This window comes from Periophthalmus magnuspinnatus, chromosome 14 (assembly GCF_009829125.3).
Source record: "Periophthalmus magnuspinnatus isolate fPerMag1 chromosome 14, fPerMag1.2.pri, whole genome shotgun sequence".
Lineage (NCBI taxonomy): Eukaryota > Metazoa > Chordata > Actinopteri > Gobiiformes > Gobiidae > Periophthalmus > Periophthalmus magnuspinnatus.
In genome coordinates this window covers 12,797,039-12,814,355 of record NC_047139.1, presented here as the reverse complement: position 1 = coordinate 12,814,355, position 17,317 = coordinate 12,797,039, and the positions used below count along the sequence as shown (strand labels likewise).

The following is a 17,317-nucleotide window of genomic DNA, read 5'->3' as shown; positions in this document are numbered from 1 at the left end:
TTTACATATTATCAAGAATAATATTATGTATTATTTACTCCTACATCTTTTTTCCAGTTAACAGATTTTACTTTTGGCTTTTACTATATTATCAAGAAAAAAACTTGTATGTATTTTAGATTTAAATTTTTTGTAAACTGTCTTTCCATAATACTGCAGCTTAACATAACATAATACATGATACAAGCTGTAACACTGGATATGTGCATTTTGTGTGGTCCACTGTGCTCAGGGCGGGAGTGTGCAGGAAATGCAGGTTGCCAAAATAAATCCTGTTTATGAAGGCTGCCTCAGTGTACACGGCTCATGTGTGGTAAATAGGCACTGGGCACATACACAGAAAGGTTCATTTCACAAGTTAAAAAAGTTCTGTCAACACCATGGTTTATCTGGCAGAACAAATCTAGTTAGCCACGCAAGAACTCTCCACTCACAGCAAGAAGGTTCTGGGTTTGATTCCCGGGTCGTCGGGGCCGTTTTGTGCTGAATTGACATGTTTCTCTCTGTGTCTGGGTGGTTTATCTCCAGGCACTCTCCAACCCAAAACATGAGCAACAGGTAAAAATCCCAAGCTGTAGTACCACACTGCTCCTGACAAGTTGTCCCAGTGTTAAAGTAATTGCATTTCTCTGCTATACCAAGGGCCCTCGCTGCCAGTTTAGTGCTTGTTATGTTCGCTTACGTCAGCAGAGGTATAATACTCCCTACAACGTAAACAGCCACATTAGACTGTACTAGACTGAAATGGACAACACTATCACAATGTCTTAAGGATTCATGTCTCCTGGTTTTGGGTCCTGCACTGATGGTAAATGAACTGCGTTAGCCTCATGTCTCTTAAAACTCTCAGGCTACTTCAGTTTATTCTACAACAGACACTAGTTGAAGGATGGGTCAAATGCAGAGAATTTCCATCACAAGGGATCAATAAAGTGTACCTTACCTTAATTTTAAAGCATTTCATTGTCCGATAGTTAGGAAATGCGCAGTTAACATACTAGTTGTTGCTATCTTTCTTTAAAAAAAACCTTCACGGTGAAAAATTAAGATGCTCAGAATACATAGTAAGTGAGGAATAACTGGACCACTGCAATCCATTTAAAATGAACTAGTTATTTTATTCACATGTTAAGGCAGTAAAAATCAGCTGTAGTACTGTTAATGTTACTCTCTTCTTTCTAGTACTGCTCTTGTTTTATGATCACATGGCATCTACACCACCCAGAACATGTGATATCATTTGACTCTGCAGGCCGTTGCTTCCTAAACCGTTTTTCCTGTTACCCGAAAAGTGCCAAATGTGGTATGACCTAATTATCCATCAGACTTTGTATAGAGCACATCTGTTCCACACTTGACTGCTCCTGACCACTTATGCAAGGTCCACGTCACACTATGCACACTGCACTTCAAACATACATACTTCAGGCCAAAATCTAGCCGTGTAGTATTCCACAATGACTTGACCTCCATCTTTTGTTCAAAGCATTTGTAACATCAGAAAGAGTGTTTGTGACCAAAATTAGGCAAGGCACGTTTATTTGTACAGCACAATTTGTACCCAAAGTAATTCAAAGTGCTTTACAGAATAAGAAGGACATTAAAATCACAATACAAACAAATCAAAACATTAAAAAATCATCATAAAATTAACATCTAAAGCGTAGAGTGGAGAAAAAAAACCTTTCAGGCTCAGGTCAGAAGACTTTTATTGCCATCATCAGTGAACACAACTCACAAACTAGGAACTTTCTTCGGTGATAAAATGCAACATAAAACACCGAATAAATACAAATAAGGGCATGCATAAAGTTTAAAAAGATATGCTTAAAAATAAAATAGTCTGAGAGGTAGATATATACAACCTCTTTCTCTCTTATGCACTAAATGCAGCTAAATAGAAGCGTTTTGAGCCTTTCTTGTCCTCCACCTGCGTTTCCGTGTTACTGAAGACACCTTATGCTTTTGTCTTCTGTAATTTATGACATCGCATTACTATTATATATATTGACACTGTAAATACAATATTGACCAAAGACAACCAGAGGGGGCATTACTCTGTTACATTTACTCAGTTACTTGTACTGATTCATTTAAAAGAAATTGTAGTTTTCAGAGTACTTTCCTAGCAGCATACTTTTTACTCCTAGTTCAGTGATAATTTTATTGATTTAACAGAACTCTTACTTGAGTTTTGGTGACTTTTGGTGAGTAAGTTTACAAGTGACAAAAAGTGCTTTATGTTGACAATAAATACTTTGAAGATTTAACGTTTCATGCACCGTTCCGTCAGAAATAAGGTTGTTTTTTTTTCCAATTTTTGCGACTAGCGTTTGAAAAAAAAAAAACAACCAAAAAAACATATGTTTTGTTCTTCCAACTGCATTTTAAATCAGATGTTATGTCCTGACAGTTCCTCTTGAAGTTACTCTTACATGAGCAATAGTTTTTGCAAATTCTTTTCTACTCTTACTTGAGTAATTTCTCGGATTACTTTGTACTTTTACTTGAGTGCTATTATTTTGAAGTAATAGTACTTTTACTTGAGTACAATACCTGGATACTTTACCCACTTCTGACAATGCCCTAATGAAAGAAACAAGTCAGCTGATTTAACAAAATAAAACAACACACTGGTTTCCAGCTTCACAGTACGTCACCATAAATGACATAACGACAAAGTGACGTTCTGCTGTAGTGCCACCTATGGATACAGATCATGTAAAAGAGCACAAATTGGAGCTGGAATGACAAAACACAAGGCGTCTATGGGGGGTTGGTGAAAATTGGAATTTTCTGAGAAGTGGCATTGCTTGCAGGAGAATGAAGATTGCACAAACATGTATGAATGAGTAACTTTGAGTGGGTAAAACATTTACAACAATAGTAAAAAGCTGGTGGATTTTGCATAACATGTCACTTTTAAACTGATCTATCTTGCTTCTTTTTTCAGTTATTGAATTTTTTTTTTTAAATTTATTTTAGCAGCTCTATTTGAAATGTTTTTAAGGTTAGGTGCTTAGTGACACTTTACCAGACTAGTACCATATTAGAAAAAAGTTTGTTTTATTCCATTGTCCACGCTAGATGTTGACAACAGTATGTGAGGATCAAGGCAGGGTTTAGGGCATGGGTGGGCAAAGATGGGACACAACACAATATCTAAAATTTGACTCAAGCGCCGGGCCAGGATATATATATATATATATCCTTTTGGTCACACTAAGAACACCCACATACGTATTTATTTTAAAGTGGGACCCCTTCAGTTACTTGAAATCGGAGCGGCCACTGAAAGCAGCACAAACTTAAATTTGACCAGAAAGTGGCAAATTTACCTACTTTGCACTAAAGTTGCCAAAAATAACTAGGAATAGTAGAGTATCCAATTAAAACATCATATTATTATTAGTATGGGCCTTTATTTAACCAGGATAGTCCCGCTGAGATTTGGAATACTGTATACACAGTTTAGTAGAAAAGTGGATTTAGTGTTTGGTTCCACTTAAAAAAAAAACAGTTGTATTGCAGCTACAACCCAGCCAAACACAAAATAATCTGGTTCAGATTATTACTGTCAAATCTTGTTGATTAGAGTCCCTCGGCCGTCCAATCGGCTTTGGAGCTGCAGCTGCTGTTTCGTAATCTACCGTGGCATGGGCAAAGCCAATGTCCAATAGAAAACAGTGCAGCACTATTTAAAGGGGAAACCTGTACGCGCTGAAGTAATCTGCCCAAATGTGATGAAAATATGCAATTGGCAAGGTGTGAAGCAACCTCGCCTTTTAACCTCAGCTACACTGCAAAAAGGAAAGAGAAAAAATAAACTGTAGTATAATTTATTGAGAAAAAATGCTGTGTCTAAATAAATTGCATTAACCTTAAATATTTAGGTGGAAAAATATTAAACATTTATGTGCACTTTTCTGGTAGTGCTTGTCTCCGTGGAGATGTTATTGCTTTGCATAGAAGGCTGGGCTTAGACTAATCTGTCTACTAAACCAAATTATAGGTCAGATGATACTGAGGAACAGTCCAATCAAGCAGGTGGCGGGCCCTCCATCAACAAAAAGGTTCCATAGTGCCCCCTTTAAAGCCAATATTTAATTCAGAAATTTAAATAATCTCATAACACAGTCAACCCTAAATCATTAACTTTCTGAATTGAACAAAAAGTCAAGAAAATGTTTTGTTTTTGTTTGTTTGTTTAATGCAGTACGTCTCTCTCTCTCTGTCTAACCCTCCTCTGTCTCTCACATGTTACGTCAGGGCCCGGGATGGTTAATTCAATGTGACGCTAAGCCCGTCCAGCTCAGAGCTAGGAAATCGGACTGACATTTGTGTGTATGTGTGTGCGTGACCGTGTGTGTGCGTGACCGTGTGTGTGCGTGCGTTACTGTGGGAAAATGAAAGGGAGGGGGGGCGAGGGGGGAGGAGCCTGGCAATAGCAGAAGTTGCATTGTCAGAGACGAGACAGTTGGATTTAACAAGTGGATATTCAGTGTGGAGATGAGCTGTATTCCGGCATCGCACAGGTAAATATTTTGTTGTTTTGTTAATTTTATTTGCAATGATTTATTTATTTTATGTATTTTTTGTGAGTTTTGGAATGTATGATATTGTGTAGTTAAGGATTAGGGCAGAGTTTAACCGAATGTGATTTAGCAAGTTAATTTGTAAACTTTTTTACCTCAACTTGGAGAGGATTGCTACTTCAATATAACTCATGTGTTAGTCCTTTGGGATTTGGTAAAATGCGTCTATATTTTTTACTTACTCTTCTGTTGTATTACATCTTTGTAATTTTGCATAAAGTGAGTATTTTTTGTCATATTCACATTTTTTTCAAACAGATTTTCCAATACACTGCTGTGGTCACCTATTTACATTTACCGTTCATATTACGAATATATTCCATATAATAATACGCTGACTAAATTATTGGAAAAACTGTAGCATTTTCAGAAACACAATCTTTTAGTTTTTAATTTACTACTACACAAGAGTTTTCAGTTGCCTCTTTAATGTAGGTCTAGTAGGATATTATTTTACACTATTTCTATAAATTCAAATGTAATTTAAGCCACAGTATGTCACTTTTTAGCCAAAAAAACCTCAACATGTTCTTCATCTTGGTTGTTTTTCTTGTGTTGGAAAAAACTTACATAAACATGCGTCCTTTCTGTGCGCGGGCTTGCATCTCCACGGACCTGTTTCCTACGTAGCTGGGAGAAAGCACTCCTTGTTTCCATGGAAATGTTTTTCTTTTGGCTATAATATTCCACACTATGGCATAAAACTACTCCTAATCTACTTCTTTAGAGAATGTCCCAAAGTATGGTTTAATTTACTATTCACATGGAATCGTGCAGGTGAAGAAGAAAGATACTTTCTTTAAACTCAGGAAAGGGAACACATCTGATATCACTTTGAGCAAACAAAACAGTTGTTGTTTTTTTTGTTTTTTTAAATAAAATATCTAATCTATTTTGTTAAGTTAAAATGGCTTAGGCTACTATTATCATTTAAAAAGAACTATTCTGCACTCTTACATTTATAAAATAACCCATTACAATCACAAATGAGTTACCAGTGCTTTAACCTGCAGATAGAGGAAACATACAAGTTTCATGTAAAGCTCAGAACCTCCAGAATTCACTCACTGAGCTGCAGAAGCTGCACTAGCACTGATTCATGATTGGCTGCACGTGCTGGGGTTTAGATAATGAGGATTCAAATCAGAGAGAGTCCTTTTAGGTTTAAACTAACTGGATTTTAGTGTTGAAACTGGCAACCCAAACTGGATAATCAAGTTTATGAGCTTCAAAATCAAATTTTACATGTAGTTTCTCTCAGTTCATCAAGCCACAGTCATGCATTCTGTACCTACCACTGATGAGAATATACCAAAAATGTGGTAATTAATTTACATTCATTTTTTCAAACATTAATTGTGGCAAATGCTTTAAAATAAATAATATATGAAGCATATTATAGTGAATAAGGGCTAAACTGGATTGTTCAAGAGCTTTCCAAATCCTGAGAGTAATTTTATCCAACCTGGAATTGTAAATGAGATTACACTTCGCTTCCTTAGAACAACCTTATTGTGTACCAGCCTGCCTAGTTGGTACACAAGGCGGGCTTTTTTTTTTTTTTTTTTTTTCCAAGTATTTGAGCTTTTTTTTCTTGCTGCAGTACACACACACACACACACACACACACACACACACACACACACACACACACACACACACACACACACACAGATATACTGTATAAGCAGTTCTTGAGGTCAAAATAAATCGGCTGTGTACTGTCTAGAGGTAAGTATAAAGTGTACTGTCTGATAATCAGGAAGTGCTCTGTTAGCATGCTCATTGTTTTGCATTACTGTGATGGCAAAACTCTGTCTGGAGAGCTGTGAAAAGTCATTAGGGAGATTAAACTATTTATTTAAATGGTAATGGGTTGTTTTCTGCAAATGTAGAATTTTCAAAACAGCAAAAGGGAACATGGTGATCTAAATATAGAAGTGTAATACCCCCTCTTTAAAAGTCTACATTTTACTCTCCATTGGCTGTGTTTATATGCCCATAGTAGACTTATGGTAAGGGAACACTTAAAACATTGTGAAAAGCTTGTAAAAGTCTATTTTACGTAATATGTCCCCTTTAAGTGATGAATGTAAACGTCCACATTAATCCCTGACATATTGAAATAGGATTTTTAAGCACATCATGAAACTGCTGCACACATCTTATTTATAGCTTTCAATTAAAAAAAGTTACTGAGAGGAGAGGGAGCACTTTGTAGCTTAAAGTTTGTCATTAGTGAGTCTTTAATGAAGGGCTGAACTCTTTGGCACAGCATTGGTCTAATCGGTTTGGCCTGTTTTCCTCTGCCCTCTCCTTGTCTCATGTAAGTCCTCTGCACGCGCTCACTTGCTCCTCTGCAGCTCCTTAAATCGTTACATGCTTACCTGCAGATTAGCATATTAGCACACACAGGTAAACATTCAAGTGTTCAGTCCGTGTACACATGTTCAAAGATTTAAAGAGGGGGTATTATGCAAAATTGACTTTTTAGAGATTTCTACGTTAAAATGTTGTTCCTTTATTAAATGTTGCTCCTGATCACTCCCGGGCACTATTCAAACCCTCCTTACAGTTAGCAGTACGAGCACATGCCTCTTGTACAAGGCTCAGCCCACAAGTCTACATCACCCTTGCTCCTGTACGGCCTTTTTTCATCAGTATACAAAGGCAGGATACAAAAACTTCACAAACCCGATGCGATGTGCAGTGGTTTTATTAGGGGGATGCACACTGATTGCATTGTAATGGCACTCTGAAGGGGGAGTGACTTAGTGCAAGGAGCAAAGGGAGAGACTCAGAGTGTCAGAAATGAAACTTATAATGAAACTTATAAAACATTTTAATAGTTGTTTTTCGGGAATATAGCATTATCAAAAGTAACATGGTGAACTGAATCTTTTAATAACATGTGACAAAAGCATTTTTAAGACCCAGAGTTTATTTTTAATCAACTGGACAACTACAAGTCTTCCAAGTCTGCAAGTTATTTGAACAAACTGAAATGCAAAAATACTGATTACATACACGGAAGAAAAGTAGAACTTGATTACTTCCCACAAAACCATTGTCAAAACCATAGTGTTTACTGGATAAAATTCATACATTGGATTTATATATAGCTTTTTTTCAAGACACCCAAAGCACTGTAAAATGAATTAGACATTCCCTCCATATTCAAGGTGGTAACAATACTGTAGCCACAGCTGCCCTGGGATAGACTGATGGAGTCGACGCTGCCAAGGCTGCTGCTCCATCCAACACCAATTTACACTTAAAGTAATCCGGATGTACAGAAATAAACCATCATAGAGATTCTTTGGTGGCCATTATTTCTTGGCAAGTTTCTGCCCTGTTCTAATTAGTACTCACAGTATTTCAGTTTATCAAAGTAACTAGGGCAAAGGAAGCCTTGCAGATGTCCAGATGTTAGCAGGCAAGACAAGACAGACAATTTTTCTGGTGTAGGGTCTGCCACCTGATGGTCTCCATGGAGATGTCGAGTGTTTCACAATATGGCTTTTGACTTATCAGATTGTATTGCTCTGAAACAATGACTCTGAATCTTTTTCTCCCAGCAACTTCTTTTGGACCAGTGGATACGCAGGCAACATTCACATCTTCCCCTTCTCTTACCTGAGAAGATACAGTTATAAGAAAAATATATAATTTCCTAACAAAGATGTTATTGAGTAATCATTTTTGAAATACATAAGTAAATAACATGCCATACCTCCCAACCTACTTCAGACCTCTTTTTTAAGAACCTCTGGGGACGGCCTGAGAATCTTTATGGACCAAAATCTGGGTCTTAACAGACAGGTTTGGAATGATCGCTCTAAAACACCTTGAAAAATAGTGTTTATACAGTGAAGCGGCTTGCCTCTTCACTCATCTGATCTGTGGAGAGGCAAGGTGTGACTTGGCCTAGCACAATCATTTGCTTTTCTCCATGGAAATAGAGAAGTTTAATGACGGATGGGGAACATTCCAGATAAACAGGTAGCGGACTTTGTAACAAAAAAGTTTCATAGAACATCTTTAAATATTCTTTAAAGTAATTATAATGGACACTACAAAAGGAAGTTGTTTCTGCTCACCGCTGTCTGGTTGTTTTATTTAACCTTTATTTAGTATAACTTTGTTTACATGTGTTTCTATGTGTTTTTCAGTATGACCCTTATGGGGCAGGTGGAGCCGCCGCTGGAGGAAGCAGGTGGGCAGAGGAGAGGGAGCAGAGCCTATCAGGTGTGTGGTCATTCTGTCAACTTCAATCATACAGACAACCATATAATCATCTCTGAACATAGACTGTATTAAGAAGTGGACTAAGGGAGTGTGACATCACCCATAGTGTTCGGTTCCAGTCAAATGAAGCTCATCGAGGCTCCCAGTTATAGTAGCAAATTTGGAGCCAAGTTCCATATTTGGAAATCCAACCATGAATATCATAGCAACCAAAGAACCAATCCAGAGCGAGGCTGTTATAATAACGCCCCTCACCACTGGTTCGGTTGGGGGCGGGCGATTAGAAACGTTGTCAGTCAAACCTGTTGCTAAGGAGGACACAATAGTGAAATAAAAAAATCGGTGTCATGTGGAGCGGGTTAATATGAACATTGACAAGTCTGACAGCAAAATTTTTTGAAAGTTCTAAAAAGTGCTTATAATTAGAATGCTCAGAGTGCATAAGGTAAGTGAGGAATAACTTAAGACCACTGCAAAAAGTTTTTCATGTTTTAAGACGGTAAAAATCAGGTGCTCTGTAATAAAAGTATATTCGAGAAAGTTAAAAATTTAAAAAAAGAATTAAAAAATGCCCTTCAGAGGTCTATCTTGTAGCACACCAATGAGAATGTAAATTCTTTTTAAAAAGACTGGATTAAAATTGTGTTGTTGTTTTTTTTTTGGTATTATATTTTCCAAGTTGAGAAAATAAAGAGGCTATGGCTAGGTCTTGAACTTTTTAGCCAGCCCAGATTTGAGAGCATTGTGTTTATACTCTAAAAGAACAGTTTAATGCTGCGTGGGGAGCTTTGTTCTGCATTAGTTGGAGTTTATCAAGATCTTTCTTTTTAGCATTTGCCCATAAACTCTGACAATAGTCCAGTTGAGATTAGTCGTTTTTTTTATTTTACATTTTATATAGTTTAGAGGTGTTTCCCACCTTGACCTTGGGGTCTCCAGTTCGTACTCTTCACATATGCCCACCTCTTAGTTGTGCCGCTCCATGTGTGCTTTCCCTGCCAGCATCTTACACCCTGCAGTTATCCTGGATTGTCTCAGGGGCCTCTTTGACAGCCTACACCTTGGGTCTTGTCTGGTGTGGTAGATCTGGGCCTCTATCGCTCTGTTGCTCAAGGCCTGCTCCTGTGCAGCCAGGATGAGTGACTCTATGTTGTCCATCAGACCAGCTCTCTCAAGCCATTGGTAGGATTTCTTGATATCAGCCACTTCAGTTATGTTCCGGTGGTACATTCTATGCAGGGGCTTGTCCTCCCATGATGGTTCCTCCAGCACCTCTTCCCCTGTGCTCCACTGTCTGAGACATTCACTGAGCACATCATCAGTTGGGGCCTTGTCCTTGATGCACTTATGGATCTTAGATGTTTCATCCTGTGTGTGTGTGTGTGTGTGTGTATATATGTATATATATGTATGTATATGTATATGAGTATACATTCAAAACAACATTGCTTCAGAGTAAATTTTAAGGCACTTTCAAACATCTTTCCCAGATTTTTCCGGAGACCAATGACTCGGACTCAGACACATACCCGGAGGACTTCCTGTATCGTAGGGAGCGTCTACCCTCAATCGTCGTGGAACCCACAGAGCAGAGCGAGGCGGAGAGCGGGGAGCTGCGCTGGCCCCCACGCACCAGCAGCACAGAGGGGGAGGAAGAAGACAGCCAGGTGTCCCAGGGCACTGTGGAGGGGGACACAGAGGACATGGACCAGGGGTAGGAACAGTCATACAATAATATAGCTTTAAACACAATAATAATACAGCTATAATACAGGGGTACACACAGTCATGAGCTACCAGCACAGGCAATTCTAATAAGGCTATCACACACAAAGACATAGGTCCATATGTCCATATATTATGTAACCAATGACAACACATCCTTGGTCAGATTATGTTGTAAGTATATGTGTATTTACATATGTATTTCCTGCACAATAATCCCTTAGTCACTTCCTGTGCATTGTACATCTGCCACTCCTCCGACAAACGACATGTCCTCCCTCTATCTCACAGGACGCTATAGTGATCTTACCACAGGATGTGAGACCACTGACCAAACTGGACAGCTTTAAAGGGGCCTATATTACGCCCTGTTGTGTCCTCATTAAAAATAGACCAATATACCAGGAGTTGTCTTCTATTTAAAACACAAATCCTCCATATTTAGGCTGTGTTCTTCTCTCAAACTGAAAACACTCTATTCCTACTCTGTACACCTTCATTTGAATAATATGAATTATTTGGATAATCTGGAATTGTCAAACTTTTAAGCCACATCTATTGTTTTAGCCATCTTTACTCCTCAGTACACCAGACGATATTGTCTCAATCTCAACAGAACAAGTCCAATGAGGTCTTCTGGTCTTCTGATAATTTATTTTAATAGATTATTTTTTTATACCAAGGTTTAGTTTGTTTTCATACCTGTGGGTTTCGACAGCTCAATAGCAGTCTCACAACAGAACAAAAGGTAAAACAATCACTTTTTAAAGGCAATTTATGGTTATTTTTATGTATTGTAGAGTAAATCATTTCATTGTGGCACATAGGAATTAACTTTAAAACTACCACATCATGACATCACAAGGTGGTACAGAGCATTTTGAGCTTTAGAAATTACGCAAACGTGTGAATGGAACAAAAAACAGCTTTAGGTTTTTAATGAGATAACAGCATTCTAACATGGCTAAAAGTTCAAGGGAGTAAGTTGTGCATAATACAGGCACTTTAAACACTTTGGCTACACCAACTCCACCAGTTGCACGCACAAACAAATAAACATAGGTGACATGGTGCTGAGTGGCTAGACTTCTGCGTAGCGTGGGTTTGTTTCCTTCTGGCACTCTGGTTTTCCTCATGAATGAGGTATTCCTTACCAAGCCAAGCTGAAGCTCGTACTAAGCCTGACACGATAAACGATATATTGACTTATTGTTTAATATATAGCAGATGGAACAATCATTTTTTTAGGTCAATATTTATCGTGGTGACTTTTTCTTTGTACCAGTGGAACATTTTTGGTTATTCATTTGCCAATATGATAAGACTTGAGCCATAGAAAGTTTAATTGAATAAACTAAAATGACAAACTAAACTTAAGCTTTGCATTCTGCTATTTATTTATTGGATTTTTTTTTAATAAAAGTGTGAATTGTAGACTACCTTTTTGGGGATAATTCTGTTTTATGGTTTGCTTTCAATATTATCGTTTATTGTCTATATTTACTTCATCAGTCTATGGCTGAAGGTGCAGGCCTAGCTTATACCTTTGAAGGATGGGTCACATGCAGAGGATGTTTCTCCACGGGGATTAATCCAGTACACATGACCTTACAGTAAGTCTCACAGGTTAGGGTGGGGACGTTTCCTCTGAGCCAGTGCCACCTCAGCACTGTGTGGAACATGTGTCCAACATTCCTGACTTTCTCATTGCAGCTCCGGCTCCAGGAAGTCGTCCATTGGGCCGTCCCAGAGTCAGATGTCCCTGTCCAGGCTCACTCCTCCGGCCTCCCCCACACCCCCAGAGTCGGCCCCACCCTGTCTGCGGAGCTGAGTCACCATAGCAACGGCATCAGTTAACCCTTTGCCGCACGGAGCTTCTTTGTTACTCGGGAGTTTGGGTTCACATGTCTGTAGTGATGTTCTCCTGTCGCTGCTGTGGCCACTGACACTGTCAATGGAGCATTAGCATTTACACTGCTAATTATGCTAACCTCCTCCACTGCCTGTACTACAATACAGGGGGCGCTCACACCCTCAAACCCTGGCATGACAATACTGCTGTTTAGACAATCTCCTTCAGTAGTTAGTATTTGAAGCATTAAAGGTAGTACAAAAGCCCATACACGACACAGTTTTAATCTTTTAACCATATTTTGATGCTATTTCCTCATACATAGTGATGGTTTCAGTAATTCTGCATATTTTGTATGTCTATCTGTCTTTCTCCTCACTGCTTTGCATTAGTTTTTTAAGTCCATGTTGCCAGATTAGTTATAGCACCCTCTGCTGGCATCTTTCATACACCTATTTCATATCTATTAAGGCCTGAAGGTATTTTATCTGTCGTTTTCAGACTCTAGAATGTTATTACATCATACTTTGCCATAAAATATCCAAATGGTAAATGCACAAATGTTGAACTCTGTATTAAATATGATTGGCCTATTCAGTGTTGTGATATCATGCGAATACCAGCAGTTGACAGATTTATTATTATTTTTATTATTATTATTATTATACAGCTATATTATGGAAGGTTACAGTGTCAAAACTAATTAAAAAGTCCTATATAACGCACAATGCAGGACCTTTAGAGTCATGGCGCATGTTGAGAGACTGTCCTAACCCCGTTAGTTAGTTCTGCTTCGTACTTCCTCTGCACTTTACACAACCACAGCAGTTACAATCGGTGTAAAAAAAACTGTTGTATGTTTTAACTGGTTTAGACACTTCCTTTTGGATTGCCCAATGTTTTCATGCACTTTTCTTGTCCAAAGTGAGTTTTTTTTAAGACATAATAAAGGCTAATCTTGTAAAACCTGCAATATGACAAACAACTGCTCAATGTGATGTTGCAGGTTGGCATCAGTGACATTTCTGTGATTAAGACTCCAAAATGTTATTTGATTAAAGCAACAATATGTGCATTTTATGGTGAGGGTCTGCCACTTGCTCATTTCCATGGAGATGTTATTGCTCTAATGTTCCACAACATGGTTTTAAACTGTCATATCATGCATTTATTCTATTGCTTGTCTCAATGGAAATAGATGAGTTTAATGATATGATGTTAAACATTCCACACAAAGACATAACAAGTCCAGGAAGAATGACCCAAGGCCCTGACAGAAAACCTTTTTGCACCTTTAAGCAGAGGTGGGTAGTACTCAGTTACATTTACTTACTACATTTACTTGAGTGACTTTACTTTTCAGAGTACTTTTACTCCTACTTATGTAATATTTTTTTATTGAAGTAACAGTACTGTTACTTGAGTTAAAGTTTTGGTTCCAACTGGATGTAAGTGACAAAAGCTTTATGTCGACAATATGAAATGATTTGCACATTTGTGTTTCTGGCTCGGCTCTTTCAGATATAAAGTATTTTTTCTCATTTTTGTTTCAATCCTTTGAAAATACCAGTTTTTGAGCATTTAATGTTTTATTGTTCCACTTCATTAACTTCAGATAAATTCAGATATTATGTCCCAACTTGAGTACAAGTTTAGGCTACTCTACCCACCTCTGCCTTTAAGGAAATGTAATAATTAGAACATAACCATTTAACCATACATGATTTGCATTTTTTTGTGTGAATTTGTAAATTGTAATATATTATCTGTCTTCGTCTTATTGTTATTTTTATTCAAATTATTAATAAAGAAATAACAGTACTAATGCTCTTGAAACATGTTTTTTCCATAACAATTTCCATACCCATTGGTACAAAATGTTGTCATTGTTATTTTTTTTAATGTTCCATTACACTATACCTCTAAAAGAAATCAAATTTATGATTGATATTATGATATTTTATTTATTTATTTATTTTTGCTGTGAATAGCGCCACTTTTGATTTACAGCACTCCATACCAAACAGCTAAACTAAATATTTTACATAGCCTCTGGCATTGGGTACCTACTACACCTAATACAATTACTATAACATACAACACACACCATTCACACTTAAATATAAATGCATTATGTTGTATGTTCTCTATAGCATTTCAACAAAGTCGGGGTACCACAAGGATCAGCTCTGTCCCCGCTGCTTTTTGATCTATGTCACTCACTACGTTTACATTTACAGCAAGAAAAACAAATAACTGGCCTAAATGTATGTAAACCCAGAGACTTCAACATCTGGAGAAGCAGGTAAGTACTTATTTGAATACCTGCTGCATGTATCCACGCAGTCGTATCTACATTAGGGGCAGAGGAGAGGCATTCAACTGCGTGGGGTAAAAAAACAGCCAGGTGTGACAAGCTACAGTCCCTCCACCACGTATGAGCCCTTTCTCCCAATCATATATGTATGATAGATGTTTTTATTAGTAGCTTGATTATAGCTGCAAAGAGTTAGTGCTAATGCTAAATTACTAGAAGCCTGAACACCTACTTGGTTCTTTGTTCTACCTGTATGTAGACTCTCTGTGAATGTAAGCGTAGTGAATGCCTCCCACGTGGGCAGACCTTATCGTGGTGATGCTTATCAAGTGCCTCCTCTACTGCTACTGCCCCGGGTTAGTGGTGTGATGAGAGCTACACACCACCAGAGGGCAGCAGAGCAACACTGTGCACATTATAGGTTAGAATACTCATTTCATTAACACATATTAACATATATATGAGATTGTACTGAAAATCTTGCCTAGTTTTTCTCCAGTTTTTCAATTTTGGTTTGGTGAAGTTTATGATTTTACTTCCTGGTTGGATACGGGTAGGAGAGGTAATTCCATAACTGCAATAATTATGTTAACAACAAAACTCAACTAAATTGCACAATAGTTATGATTAGAAAATAATACAAATAAATGTTGACACCTTTATTTTAGGTGAATGTTTAAACTGCCTCAAAAATGTCTTCTTTTCCATAAATTGGCCATGTTTTTGGATGGAGTTTTCAGTACTGATGACATAGATGTATTCTGTTTAAGAACTCACTGCTACTTCCTGTATTTTTTCACTCTTTTCCCACAAACTGCCACTTTACTGATATAAAACTATGATACATACTTACCACAGGAGCTTCCCATGAAATTTGCACTTTAAAATGCTCCTTTAATCTACTAGGCATATATTTAAACATAGTAACATAGTTAATAGTAAAATATGTATTTTAACCCTTTTTTTTTTTTTAATAGTAATTTTATAGCAGCTAATTCATTTTGGTTTTGAGGTTTACATTGCCAACTGTCTAAGAAGGTTTAGTAGTAGTAGTAGTGGTGGTAGTAGTGGTAGTCGTAGTAGTAGTAGTACTAATAGTAGTCTTAGTTTTATTGGTAGGATTTGTGAGGGCTGTATCCTTCAAAGTTACAGTGCACAATGTGGCTTATAAAAAAACACAATGAACTTTTATGAGGTGTCAAGTGTAATTAAGCCTGTCAATTAAATCGGTTTAATTAGTCAACATTTCTTGGTAAAACAGAGACATTACATTTTATAAGAAGGGCATGTGTGAATAACTGAGCTGTCAACAAAGCTCAAAACATGTAAAATGGGTTTTGTGGGTTGAAATCTTGTCCTGAATCATTTAATGTATGCAGATGTTGGTCTACTGCAGCTACTCCACATCTGCTCAGCTTATGGTGTGGAGCATGATATATAATACAACTAAGAGTATGATCATGATCTGTACGACCAAAGACGACAAATACATGAGAGATCCTGATTTTTTCCTGTCAAATGTTGTGTAGAGTGTTACAACAGAAATGAAATATCTTGGGCATGTCATCACTGCGGACATGGCAGATGATGATGATATTCACAGCAGTGCAGGAAGTCGCTCAGGAAAATATTCTTATGCACAAGTTTGATTCTTGCTCTGATGGTGTAAAGTGTTCTTGTTCTAATGATGTAAAGTTTAGTTCTTGTACAGATGGTGTAAAGTTTGGTTCTTGCCCTGATGGTTTAAAGTTTGGTTCTTGCTCTGATGATGTAAAGCTGATGTAAATCAGTAAATCATCTTATATCATCTCATATTGTACACAGTTGTACACTGCCCACCTCTGGACTCATTACAAAAAAAAAAGTCAGTGTGGCTTTTTAATGACGCTTTACGGGTGGTCTTGAGGAGGCTGCGGTGGACTATTGTGACCGAAATGTTTGTCACTGAACGAGTGAACATTTTGCAAGCTGTACTAACAACTTTAATGTACAGTTTTATTTGCAGGCTTGAGTCGGAAAATGAAGTAATAATGCCACAAATATTAGATTCAGTGAAATATACTTCAGTCCAAGATGCGGAGACACTGGTATGGGTAGCTTTTTAAAACATACATGTTTATTGTTTGTATTGTCACTGTCCTTGACTTTTTTTAAAAATGGACCATGAGTCCAGAATAAAGATTAGTTGATTTGAATAAACTAATTAAAGGTACCGTACCTGATTTTTTTTTTTCCATGAATTTGAGCAAAATTACAGTATAGATCTATTATAGAAGCAGTTTTCCAGGTCAAAATAAGTCTGCTGTGTACTATCTGCATCTAATTAAAAAGCGTTTTATTGTTAGATAATCAGAATCAGGAATTGTATTTGCATGCTAGCTGCTGTTAGCTTTAGTGTCACAGCAAAACTCTGCACTGGTTTCTGAGAATTGTGACAAGCGCTTATAAACTCATCATGGTGGATAATTAAGATGCTCAGAATGCATAAGGTAAGTGAGGAATAACCTTGAACCACTGCAAACTGTTTAAAATGAACTAGTGCTGTTTTTTCACCTTTATAACATGGTAAAAATCAGATAC

At 37.4% G+C, this 17,317-nt stretch overlaps 1 protein-coding gene across 1 annotated transcript; it reads left to right on the top strand.

The window, feature by feature from the left end:
- The first annotated feature begins 4,493 nt into the window (after positions 1–4,493).
- On the top strand, positions 4,494–14,240 carry LOC129456782 (protein LBH-like). Its single transcript, XM_055226553.1, has 4 exons — positions 4,494–4,535; positions 8,768–8,843; positions 10,334–10,557; positions 12,282–14,240. Exons 1-4 carry the CDS (start codon positions 4,510–4,512, stop codon positions 12,397–12,399), a joined length of 444 nt encoding a protein of 147 aa, XP_055082528.1. The 5' UTR covers positions 4,494–4,509; the 3' UTR covers positions 12,400–14,240.
- Positions 14,241–17,317: the final 3,077 nt, after the last annotated feature.

Bases quoted from the DNA above. Each gene is read 5' to 3' on its own strand.
- LOC129456782 (XM_055226553.1), top strand. From the start codon at position 4,510: ATGAGCTGTATTCCGGCATCGCACAG. The intron at 4,536-8,767 runs GTAAATATTTTG...TGTGTTTTTCAG, and splicing joins TGTATTCCGGCATCGCACAG to TATGACCCTTATGGGGCAGG. The intron at 8,844-10,333 runs GTGTGTGGTCAT...CATCTTTCCCAG, and splicing joins GAGGGAGCAGAGCCTATCAG to ATTTTTCCGGAGACCAATGA.